The sequence below is a fragment of the Mytilus trossulus genome, chromosome 8, assembly GCF_036588685.1.
Source record: "Mytilus trossulus isolate FHL-02 chromosome 8, PNRI_Mtr1.1.1.hap1, whole genome shotgun sequence".
Classification (NCBI taxonomy): Eukaryota; Metazoa; Mollusca; class Bivalvia; order Mytilida; family Mytilidae; genus Mytilus; species Mytilus trossulus.
In genome coordinates this window covers 47,024,326-47,037,924 of record NC_086380.1, presented here as the reverse complement: position 1 = coordinate 47,037,924, position 13,599 = coordinate 47,024,326, and the positions used below count along the sequence as shown (strand labels likewise).

The 13,599-nt window shown below is 31.3% G+C and overlaps 1 protein-coding gene across 7 annotated transcripts in view; it reads right to left on the bottom strand.

Moving 5' to 3' along the window:
- Positions 1–13,599, bottom strand: part of LOC134681043 (DNA replication ATP-dependent helicase/nuclease DNA2-like) — a 194,399-nt gene that overhangs the window by 58,654 nt on the left and 122,146 nt on the right. For all 7 annotated transcript variants that reach the window (XM_063540428.1, XM_063540430.1, XM_063540433.1 and 4 more), the window contains 4 exons: positions 12,771–12,872; positions 8,167–8,310; positions 3,948–4,073; positions 2,629–2,708 (listed from right to left, as the gene is read on the bottom strand). In XM_063540428.1, coding sequence (XP_063396498.1) covers positions 2,629–2,708; positions 3,948–4,073; positions 8,167–8,310; positions 12,771–12,872 — 452 coding nt within the window. The remainder of the gene's footprint in view (positions 1–2,628; positions 2,709–3,947; positions 4,074–8,166; positions 8,311–12,770; positions 12,873–13,599) is intronic.

The window sequence follows — 13,599 nt, the reverse complement described above, 5'->3', positions numbered from 1 at the left end:
ACATATGTATCATGTGTATGAAAAGAATAGATAGAGAAGATGTTCATATTAACAGAAAAGTTCATCACAACAATATGTTTTATATTTTTCTGAAGACAAAATTCCCGGAACATACATTACATGGGAATTAAATAGTTGAATTAAAGTTTATACATATTTATATATATATTTCTGTGGTCTATCCTTTCTCTGGGTTTATTTTTTATTTACTGTAAAATGTCAGCTTGGTTTAATAAGGAACTTGAGATCTATATGAGTTATAGATCATAGATAAGAAACACCATGATCACATCATGGGTGTATTATAAGCATCTATATAATTGTGATAAGAGTGTCAGTTGCTTGTTGAGCATTGCACTGTAAACAGTCAATTTTATTCATGGAAAATTAATTCAGCCTAACCACTTTCCCCAACTTCTCTTCAAATATCTCATTATTTACTTATTTTTTATTTATTTTTAAAAAGGGGCTACCCATAAAATAATGTTGTCTTTTTATTTTGTTTGTATTGCCAATTAATTTCAGCAAAGCCCATACTGCATTGTCAGCTATAAAAGGCCTCGAGATGACAAATGTAAAACCATTCAAACAAGAAAACTAACAGCCTAATTTTTGTACAAAATAATGAACGAAAAACATATATGTATAAACACATCAACAAACAACAATCATAGGCTCTTGACTCTTAGCTTACTAGTATTTCAATTGAAAAACACCTAAACCTTTTAATGAATATAGTTTTTATCTCCATAAAAGGTGCCTAACTGTCCTTGCCATTGTTTGGTCTTTGGCTTGTTTTGAAATTTTGTAAACATGCCTGCAGCGATTTTTTTGTTGTTCTATCAATTAATGATACTCTCTACTGTTATTCTTGTCAATGTGATGAAATATAATAATACAATAAATGCAGAGGAAATGCCAGAAACGTTCTTTTATACAGAACCTCTGGTATTGACAAAGACCCAAATTAAATGTTAACCAGATGCTTGTATAGTATTAGACAAAAAGACCAAAACTCAAAAACTTAAACTTTGACACTCAACCAAGGTCAGATAACATCTGCCCGCTAGACATGTACACCTTACAATCATTCCATACAACAAATATAGTAGATATATTGCATAAAGTATGAGAAAAACAGACCAAAACACAAAAATTTAACTATAACCACTGAACCATGAAAATGAGGTCCAGGTCAGATGACACCTGCCAGTTGGACATGTATACCTTACAGTCCTTCCATACAACGAATATACTAGCCCTTTTGCTTATAGTATCTGAGATATGGACTTGACCACCAAAACTTAACCTTGTTCACTGATCCATGAAATGAGTTTGAGGTCAAGTGAAAACTGTCTGAGGGGCATGAGGACCTTGCAAGGTACGCACATACCAAATATAATTATCCTATTACTTATAATAAGAGAGAATTCAACATTACAAAAAATCTGAACTTTTTTTCAACTGGTCACTGAACCATGAAAATAAGGGCAAGGACATTTGACATGTGACTGACGGAAACTTTGTAACATGAGGCATCTATGTTCAAAGTATGAAGCAACCAGGTCTTCCACCTTCTAAAATATAAAGCTTTTAAAAAGTTAGCTAACACCGAACATAAATAAGCTTCTGACCAAGTTTGGAAGATATTCAGGATAGTTCAAGAAAGTTATTAAAATTTCCAAAACTTTAACCACAGAGTGAATATTTGAGGATGCCACCACTGCCAATGGAATAAAGGATCGCTATGTCTTACTTTTTAGACTAAAGTCGAAGGCTAACAAAAATAACCATAACTCAAAAACTTAACTTAGACAAGTTTAAATTTGTCACAACTGAACCTAGAAAATAAGGTCAAGGTCAGATGACACCTGCTAGTTGGACAAGGACATCTAACAATCATTCTATACACTAAATATAGTAGATCTATTGCATAGAGTGTAAGAAAAACAGATCAAAACAGAAAAACTTAACTTTCACCACTGAACCATGAAAATGGAGTTAAGATCAGAGGACACCTTAGCTTCCAGGTGGACATGTTCACCTTACGATCATTCCATACACCAAATATACTAGACCCATGGCTTATAGTAACTAAGCTATGGACTTGACCACCATAATTTTACCTTGTTCACTGATCCATGAAATGAGGTTGAGGTCAAGTGAAAACTGTGACGGGCATGAGATCCTTGCAAGGTATGCACATACCAAATATATCAAGTAGTCACTGAATCAAACCAAACCAAATCAAATCATTTTATTGGTGTAAAATCCAAATGTTGGATTGTTACCAAGACAAACATGACAATCATTTCAAACATACAAATTAACAGTATTGAAATTGAACCATGAAAATGAGGTCAAGGACAATGAACATGCAACAGACAGAAACCTCATAACATAAGGCATCTATATAAGTATGAAGCATCCAGGTCTTCCACCTTGTAATTTATAAAGCTTTTAATAAGTTAGTTAATGCAGCCACCGGATCACTTTCCCTATGTTGAGCTTTTTGTGACAAAAGTGGCAAGCTTGACAAAAATGGAAACCTATTTAGAGGCTGTTCAGGACAGTTTTTAAAGCTGGAAATAGTTTTTAAACAAAAAAAAACCACAGAACTGTTCTCACCTTTTTCTATTTCTATTTTTGAAAGTTTAGCTGCAAATTCTGGAGTCTTTCTGTCTATAATTAGTTTTCTAAGATTATCACTGGAAAACAACATGATTCTTATTATTTTCATAATCTAAATTCATTGTTTCATACTAATTATCATAACTGAACAAAAATGTCTCAAATTGCTACTAGAACTGCTTTGGACATCACCAATGAATGTTAAAGACTAGGTAGACGTGTTTAACTGGAACAAAACTATAGCTAATCTATAGCTGTTATTCCAATAAGGAAAATGCTGTACAAACATTCTTTTTCTGAAAAGAAATTGTTATGGTAAAGCTAAGACTATAATATAGTAAATGGGTTGAAATTTTAATGGTTTTCAATATACATTGTATTTTAATACAATTTATGAATTACTCCACCATGGTAGAAAATAAAAATAGTAAAAGTTAGGCCAAAATGGACACAATATTCACCCTTGACACAGGTCTAAATTTGGACTGTAATTAAATTTTTGACACATAATAGGTTTCTTAACTGTAGTCAAAGAACTTCAAATTGGTTATATCATATGATTTGACTTTATATTCAGATTTTTTCCTTTACCCCGGTTTTTTGCTTTTGTGCAATCAATTTAATTTCTGAAAATCTGAAATGAGAAAAATTGTCATCCCGTCCAATTTTTTTCACCTTCCACTTTCCCTTATTCCAAAAAAAAAGTCTTTCCCTCAAGATATGTCAGGATCTCAATTCAAATTTCTAATGGAGTTTGCAACCATAATTACCCACAATAAATGTTCTACATCAGGCCTATTATTACGTGTTTTTAAATATTCTTTGAAGTTTTTCTTGGTTTGAGTGTCACAGATGAGTCTTGTGAAGATGAAACGCTTGTTTTACATAAACAATCCATCATATGCCTGATATCTTTCAAATTGATTTGTTATTCATTATGGTTGTCGTTAGTTGCTTTTTATGATTTTTTTTTTTTTGTAGTTTTGAGCATGAATCAAGCTTTTGGGTATCTAATTCAAATTGTTTTAGAACCTGTATAGCTTATTATACAGTGTTTGGTATTGCTTCTTGTTTTAGGCCATACGATAAGCTGTAGTTGTTTACCTCCAAACTCTCTGGTATACAGTTATTTATATGGTGATGCTAATAAACTTTGTAATTATACAACTAGAAAAAGTTTACTTTTGCTACAAAATTTCACTATAGTCTGAGAAAATTAAAATCTTAATTTATCCATGTATGCTTACATAGTCGACTAACAAGTATATGCTCTTGAATGATTATGTTAATAAATGTTCTTACAAAGACTATCTTACCTTCGAGGTTCATCCATCATTAGTTTGGATAAGTTTGAATACAAAATAGTGGCTGTACTAAAGCTACTGTATCTATCTAGTCTGAATATCTCCTCTTTTAATGTTATAATTCTCTGTAAACTTTCACTACAAATTGATTTAAAAAGGTACAGGTATATATATGTTGTGTGCAAGTTATCATTTTGTACAAGTTATCATTTTGTACAAATTATAATTGTACAAATTTGACCAAAATTCACTTATAACTTGTACAACAGTTTTAAATATGATTTTTTGGTGAAAAATGCATTGATTCACACGATAGAATTGTAATTAACTGACCACACACTAAACCTTATTAACAAAATACATCGTTTTTACACAACTACTAAAGGCAGATAGATCTTCGAAATATTTGAAAGAAAAAAAAGTAAACAAATTTTTTCAATTTTTTAATACATAAACGTCTTTTTCTTAAAAAAAATATCCTTCAATAGTACTGCTTGATTAGTTCTTATCGTTATTTTAAGGATTTTTTTTATTCATAAACTTTGCAAAAACAATTATATTGGTTAAATTTGATATTTTGTATTGTGAAAGATCGTGTACAGCATTTTGATGATTGTGAAAAGGATCTCAAAAGATTTGTTGCCACTTATTCGTTATTTCATAAAGTCATGAAAACAATCAAATCCTTCTTTAAACAAGTGATAATTACAATTTGTAATTGGTACATCAAAAGATTGGATTTAAATGAATAATTCAGCTTCACTTTTGTTTGTGAAAAGATTGATGTTTCAATGCTATTGGGTCTGATGTTTTTATAATACTACACCAACTAGTTTTCTTATAAAATAAAAGTCTGTCTGTCTGTTCTGCATAAGTCTTATGTTGTTTTTAAAGTCTAGATTGTCTCAGCAGATTTTTTTAAAGTTTTATGCACAGTCATAGATATTTATAAAACAAAGATCCTTGTTGAAAAAAACATTGATAAAACTAGAGGCTCTAAAGAGCCTGTGTCGCTCACCTTGGTCTTTGTGAATATTAAAAAAAAGAGGAGGATGGATTCATGACAATATTGTGTTTTGGTGATGGTGATGTGTTTATACATCTAACTTTACTGAACATTCTTGCTGCTTAAAATTATCTCTATCTATAATGAACTTGGCCCAGTAGTTTCAGTGGAAAATGTTTGTAAAAAATTTACAAATTTTATGAAAATTGTAAAAAATTTACTATAAAGGACAATAACTCCTTAGGGTGTCAATTGATCATTTCAGTCAAGTTGACTTATTTGTAAATCTTACTTTGCTGAACATTATTGCTGTTTACAGTTTATCTTTATCTATAATAATATTCAAGATACTAACAAAAAACAGCAAATTTTCCTTAAAACTAACAATTCAGGGTTAGCATTACCCAACAACAGGTTGTCTGATTCATCAGAAAATTTCAAAGCAGATTAATCTTGGCCTGATAAACAATTTTGTCCCATGTCAGATTTGCTCTAAATGTTTTGGTTTTTAGGTTTAAAGCCCAAAACTGCATTTTACCCCCATGTTCTATTTTTAGCCATGGCGGCCATCTTGGTTGGATGGCCGGCTCACCGGAAACATTTTTCAAACTACATACCCCAAAGATGATTGTGGCCAAGTTTGGATTAATTTAGCCCAGTAGTTTCAGAGGAGAAGACTTTTGTAAAAGATGACTAAGATTTACGAAAAAATGGTTAAAGATTGACCAGAAAGGTCAATTACTCCTAAAGGGGTCAACTGACAATTTCGGTCATGTTGACTTATTTGTAAATCTTACTTTGCTGAACATTATTGCTGTTTACAGTTTATCTCTATCTATAATAATATTCAAGATAAAAACCAAAAACAGCAAAATTTCCTTAAAATTACTAATTCAGGGGCAGCAACCCAACAACGGGTTGTCTGATTCATCTGAAAATTTCAGGGCAGATAGATCTTGACCTGATAAACAATTTTACCTCATGTCAGATTTGCTCTCAAGTGATGAGAAAAGCTCACTTGAGCTAAAAAATCAATAAAAATATTCCTCTAGATACTATACTTTGATTGTAAGAAGCTTCTGTCCAAGTTTAGTAAAAATCCAGGACAGTTTATGAATCTAATAAATGTTTAAAAACTTTAACTGCAAATGTTAACTGGAAGAAAAACTAATTCCATTTATAAGTAAAATACAGATACACAGGTACAAAATATTAACAAAATTTCCTTCTAAATACTAGCTTTTGATCATAAACAAGCTTCTTTCTAAGTTTGGTACAAATCAAAAGTAGTATAAGAAAGTTATTAATTTTTTTTAAAATTTAACCACAGAGTGAATGTGTTGTTTCCTGGCAGAAAATCTAAGTCCATTTAAAAGTAAAATACGGAAAAAACGGATTTATTTTTTTGCAAAATTTACTTCTGTATATTTTTTTTTTATCATAAACAAGCTTCTGTCTTAGTTTGGTAGAAATCCAGAAGGTTTAAGAAAATTATTAAAATTTTAAAAATTTGAACCACAGAATGAATGTAATGTTTCCCCGCAGAAAAAACTAAGTCCATTTATAAGTAAAATACAGAAAAAATGGAATTTTATTTTTACAAAATTTACTTCCGGATACTATCTTATGATCATAAACAAGCTTCTGTCCACCTTTGGAAGTAATCCAGTATAGTTTAAGAAAGTTATTAAAATTTCAAAAACTTTAACCACAGAGTGAATATTTGTGGACACCGCCGCCAACGACGGAATGTAGGATCGCTTAGTCTCGCTTTTTCAACAAAAGTCGAAGGCTCGACAAAAATCACTGGCTGTTGATTCATTATTATTTGTGGGATATAAATTAAGTGGATTTCCTGGGTAAAGGTGATCCACAATTTCAAATGTTCAACGAAATACAAAGTTTTATAAGCTTGTATGCAGACTTTGACAAACCACTAAATTAAATATCCACAAAATGCAATTTTTACTGAATCCAAAAAAATTGGTACCCACAAAAATAAATGAATCCACAGTATACAAGTATTTTATTAGGAAAATTAAGGGGAGATTATTCAAACATAATGAAAACAAAACTAACCTTATATATGTATATACAAATGTATAAATATCAAACTTTTTTCTGTTTTGAATAGTTTGTTTTTGGGTTGTTACACCACTGTCACAGGGGAGGTTTGCATGGCAATTTCAAACTTGTTTTACATTTCTAATTCTGGACCCTTGAAAGCTTACTATACAGAATGGGTTTTGCTCATTGTTACAGGCTATACAGTGACCTATAGTTGCTAACTTCTATATCATTTGGTCTCTGGTGGAGAGTTGTCTCATTGGCAATCATACAACATCTTCTTATTAATATATCCAAACTGGCTTCCAGTAACTGTGAGCAGTCTAAGATTATATCTTTTGTTATTTCATTCTATTGCTCAACTGTCCCAGTTTAGGTAAGGAAAGAAGTTGAGCACTCACAATGCTGACACATTCTTTATATGCATATTCCAAACCAGGATCATGCAATTTAATGTTTGTTAATAATTGCTGTCCATCAAAATGTTTTTCCATGCTTTTCGATTTGTTCATTGTTGAGGACATACTTAAGAATTCATTATTACATCTTAATATAATATACATCATACTTATTGTCAATCAAAAATAAGGAGATGTTGTATGATTGCCAATGAGACAACTATCAATCAAAATGTAAATGAAATGGATGCAAGCAGTGTATTTATCTATTCCTCATCCTTACCAAAACAAAAACACTACATACAGACCAGAAAGTACTCACAGTTACTGACAGCAATTTCAACTATTAAAAATATCAAGTATCTAAGACTGAAATATTAATCAGAACACATACAGCATCTGATGGATTCAGTTTAAGACATCACTAACAGTCAGAGAAAAACAAGGTCTTGTGCAATCAAGCCTTTTGTGTATTCTAATATCAAATTTATGTTTGACCAATTCCTATGCCCAACCATATCATGAAGGCAGAATTGAAAAACTTCATATTCTACATTGTTATGTCCCCTTAACAAGCAATTGGTTGAAATACATTGAAGTTTTTTTTCCCAAACAGAATATTGAAAAATGCATTGAGTAATAAATACAATTTTCCAAAATGGATTTGATTGCCCTTTTATAAAGCCAGTGTATGACAAACCTTATGAATAACGAAATACTGTCAATTTGAAGTTTATAGATAAGGAACAGACAGAATTACCTTTCAATTGCAATGTCAATACTTTCCTCTGTAATACCAACAACAGTACCATTGCATAGAGCTAAATGATTGGTCTTTTCTGTTGATATAATCATGTAATCCTGTACAGCTATACCTATCATGTTAATACTAGTGGAATATAACCTAATAAAATATAGATAATTACTGGTTCATTTAAATATACAATTAGTTCTCTTTATCAAATCCTGAATTCTTGGTAACTAACAATCCCCTAACATACACATATCTATGACAGCATAATAACCAAATTAAAAGTATACATCAATGATACAGCAAGTCAGTGACTAAGAATAGCTAAAGGCTCTTCCTGGGTCATGCACCGTGGTCCATGAGCATATTCAACAAAGGACATTCTAGATCTTCAACATTGTAGACAAGAATGGGATTCATGACAAATATCTCTAGCTAGTTTTGTTGATCTTGTATTGCTTATCATTTAGTATGTTTAATTTCTTTCTATATTCTTTAGTTTTTGCTCTTTTGTTAGTCTTGCTAACCATTATTAATTTAAATTGTTAATTAATCTAGTAAACATTTAAGACAAAACGCTAAAAAAAAACATGGTAAAAATCCTCATTAAAGGGCAGTAACTATTATAAAGAGTTGTTGGCCCTTTCCTCCATGTTGTCTTTATTGTAAATCTTTTAATGCCTTTATGGTGACAATTTTTAATTATTCATGTTTCTATTCATCCATAATAATTTTTAAGATATAACACAACTAGAGGCTCTAAAGAGCCGGTGTCGCTCACCTTGGCATATGTGAATTAATCAAAGGAAGCAGACAGGAAGATTTTTGTAAAAGTTAACTAAGATTTACGAAAAATGGATAAAAATTGACTATAAAGGGCAATAACTCCTAAAGGGGTCAACTGACCATTTTGGTCCTGTTGACTTATTTGTAAATCTTACTTTGATAAACATTTTTGCTGTTTACAGTTTATCTCTATCCATAATAATATTCAAGATAATATCCAAATACAGCAAAATTTCCTTAAAATTACCAATTCAGGGGCAGCAACCCAACAACAGGTTGTCCCGTTCATCTTAAAATTTCAGGGCAGATAGATCTTGACCAGATAAACAATTTTACCCCTTGTCAGATTTGCTCTAAATGCTTAGGTTTTTGAGTAATAACCAAAAACTACATTTAACCCTTTCAACGCTACACAAAAAAATAGAAAAATGGTTGCTGCTGCTGCATTTTTTGTGTGTTCATTCATTAGAACAGTATATTCCATTTCAGACTGCTGTATCTTTTTTATTATAAGAGATACAGAGAAAGTTATTGCATGAAAAATGCTCAGGAGAGTATGAACTGTAATGTTAGGCAGTTATTTTAGTATAATTTTTATCAGGTTACCTGCATTTTCAGGTAATTAACAGGTAAAAGGTGTAATTTATTACATTTGTGTTGAATTTTGAATAAAAACTACTTTTAGTCTTCATCTATTTTGTTGTTTTATCTGCCATATAATAAAGAAGACATCAATTGCTCGATTTCGTAGCGCATTGCACCATACACAATGGATTATGTAATCGTGGCACAAATCAGTGGCTCCGTTCTCAAAAATTCAGTCAACCTCCGTTTTCCCCCCTTTTTCTACGTCTCGTAATGATCGATCAAATCATATTTCCCACACGAATTGAATGTAATAAACACGTTGAGGTAACAAGAAACCTTTTAACTAATCCTCGTTGTAAGTTTCCCCATAGAAATGCTGAAATATTTCCATATTTACAGCTTCGTTTCCGACTTCCGCCATTTGCATTTGTCAAAATATTTGTTTTTATTTTCCTTCAATTATCCTTCTACTGCATGATTTTACAATAAAAATTGCCGGGATTTCAAGCGCAAATGAGACCTTGTATATCCTCGATTCATACAAGGAAAAATTAGAGAGGACCCGAATGAAAACCGAATGGTTTAAGAGTCCTTACGAAAAATCCATTGTCATCGCGGCATATGCCGCGAATAGCAGTGGCGGACGGCGTATGTCATCGCGGCATATGCCGTGTATAGCGTTGAAAGGGTTAACCTCCATGTTCTATTTTTAGCTGTGGCGGCCATCTTGGTTGGTTGGCTGGGTCAAAAAACACAAATATTAAACTAGATACATCAATGATGATTGTGGCCAAGTTTGAAATAATTTGGCCCAGTAGTTTCAGAGGAGAAGATTTTTGTAAAAGATCATGGAGATTTACGAAAAATGGTTAAAAATTAACTATAAAGGGCAATAACTCCTAAAGGGGTCAACTGACCATTTTGGTCATGTTGACATATTTGTAAATCTTACTTTGCTGAACATTATTGCCGTTTACAGTTTATCTCCATTTATAATAATATTCAAGATAATAACCAAAAACAGTAAAATTTCCTTAAAATCACCAATTTAGGGGCAGCAACCCAACAATGAGTTGTCTGATTCATCTGAAAATTTCAGGGCAGATAGATCTTGACCTGATAAACAATTTTATCCCTTTTCAGATTTGCTCTAAATGCTTTGGTTTTTGAGTTTTGAGTTATAAGCCAAAAACTGCATTTTACCCCTATGTTCTATTTTTAGCCATGGCGGCCATCTTGGTTGGTTGGCCGGGTCAAAAAACACAAAATTTTAAACTAGATACATCAATGATGATTGTGGCCAAGTTTGGTTGAATTTGGCCCAGTAGTTTCAGAGGAGAAGATTTTTGTAAAAGTTAACGACAGACGCCAAGTGATGAGAAAAGCTCACTTGGCCCTTTGGGCCCGGTGAGCTAAAAATGCAAACAATTGATAATTGTCATAAAAGATCAATATCTCTAAATTCTTTAGTTTTTGAAGAAACTTAAACCAATATAACCATAGTGAAAGTGAATATATAGGAAAAGATTTATTTATTACCATTGATCAACAATGGCAATATATATATAGACAGGAATAAAAAGTTATTTTTTTACTAGATTAGTGGTATTTAACATACAATAATGAAACAGTTGAACTGTAAACCATGTAGGTTAACCAAAACTTTAAGGGACAAAAGATATGACCCAGACATGAATTGGACAAGGTTTTACTTTCAAGAACGAAGTCAAGGTCAGTGATGATCACTAAAAGATAGGACATGTCCAAAAACCTACTGAGTTTGATAACCAAAATTTGGAGCAAAAACTTTATGAAATGAGCACGAAATGGATAAAGTTCAACTATTATGGTCGAATGTAAAGGTGAAGTTCTGAATGGACTGACTTTAGTATTTATTTACAGTAAAAACAAGGCATGAATAAGGCATGGTTTTGCAAAATATCAAGTCTAAATTTTTTCATAATATATATTTCTTTACAAGTGAATCTGGTAATTGATTGCGACTGATTTTCTAAATTGTCTAATGCATATTATGCTGATACAATTGCTAATTTAAGGTTGTACCTAACACTACAAGGAGAAAACTTTGTAAAATCAGCTAAACGTTTTAATTACCTTGTTATATTAAGCTTCTCGAAGATCAAAATAAGTGTTTTTCAAAACTGCTTTACATGTATATCCAACCAAATTTTTCTGAGAAAGTGATTGGTACAAGTTTTTTGAAAATTTTGTCAAAGGGTTGAAGAAAATATTTTGTCAAAATTTTATGAAAATTAATAGAGCCAAACTAATTTAAGTCAAGGTGTTAGGTACCACCTTATTTGGATAATAATTGAACAAGTGGGAGCTTAGACAAGATACGACAGATGCGCAGTAGGAATGCCACCTAGACATATCTGCCAACCCTCCCGTTTTGAGGGAGAGACTCCTGCTCAAATGGCAAACTTCTGGAAATTTCCCGCTTTATGGTACTCTCCTGCGCAGGAGTATAGAATCTCCCGCTTTTGGACATTTTATTTTATCCTTGAAGACCAGTCAAAATTATTTATGTTTTTGTGCCTCTGATGAGGGTTGTTGTTACCTGTAAATCTCTGACCATGTAACATTAAATGGATCACATGACAGCTTGGGTGTCAAACATAGTACTTATTAATCATCATTTTAAAACAACTTCCAGCAATGTTAATGAAGTTCAAAGAAATTTCGAGTTACTTCCCCTGTTTAATCCTGTTTGAAGTTTCCCTCCTTTAAATAATGTGAATTGATAATTTACATTTAATGTAAATTGAACAAATAATCATAAAAGGATAATGTCTTAGGACAAATATTTTTTTTTATATATTTTGAAAACCATTTAAGAGAACTATACTTCTATACAATGTTTGAATTGAAATTTTATAAGATGTATTGAACAAAAAATTTTCGGATATGAGAATGTACATACAAAAAGTGCACCATCAGTGACATTTTCATTATATAGAGTAACTTGAAAAAATGTCCTAATTGGATGCAAATCATGAAATGTTTTCTATAGAAATAAAGTATATCTAGTAACTCTTACATGTGTTTTGTAGATAAACAGGTCATATATTTCACATGAAAAAGTCATTCACACAAAATATCCCACACAGCTGTCATAGCTGAGGGGGAGATTTTCCTCTTTGAAGGTCTCAGAGGTTGGCAGATATGCTTAGTATTTCTATGACAAATATAAATAAAAAGAGTAAAGTGATACATACTTTTGCTTATCTTGGTGTCTGGAGAATGTCAGTAAACAATATCCATTATTAACTTGATGATCTGATAATCTCAATCCATCTATACAGCTACCTTCTTGTTCTCTAAATACAATTTAAATTACATGATTATATACAGCTACCTTCTTGTTCTCTAAATACAATTTAAATTACATGATTATATACAGCTACCTTCTTGTTCTCTAAATACAATTCATATCACATGGTTATATACAGCTACCTTCTTGTTCTCTAAATACAATTCATATCACAAGATTATATACAGCTACCTTCTTGTTCTCTAAATTCAATTTAAATCACATGATTATATACAGCTACCTTCTTGTTCTATAAATACAATTCAAATCACATGATTATATACAGCTACCTTCTTGATAAATATAAATACAATTCATATCACATGATTATATACAGCTACCTTCTTGTTCTCTAAATACAATTCAAATCACATGATTATATACAGCTACCTTCTTGTTCTCTAAATACAATTCATATCACATGATTATATACAGCTACCTTCTTGTTCTATAAATACAATTCATATCACATGATTATATACAGCTACCTTCTTGTTCTCTAAATACAATTTAAATCACATGATTATATACAGCTACTTTCTTGTTCTCTAAATACAATTCATATCACATGATTATATACAGCTACCTTCTTGTTCTCTAAATACAATTCAAATCACATGATTATATACAGCTACCTTCTTGTTCTCTAAATACAATTCATATCACATGATTATATACAGCTACCTTCTTGTTCTATAAATACAATTCAAATCACATGATTATATACAGCTACC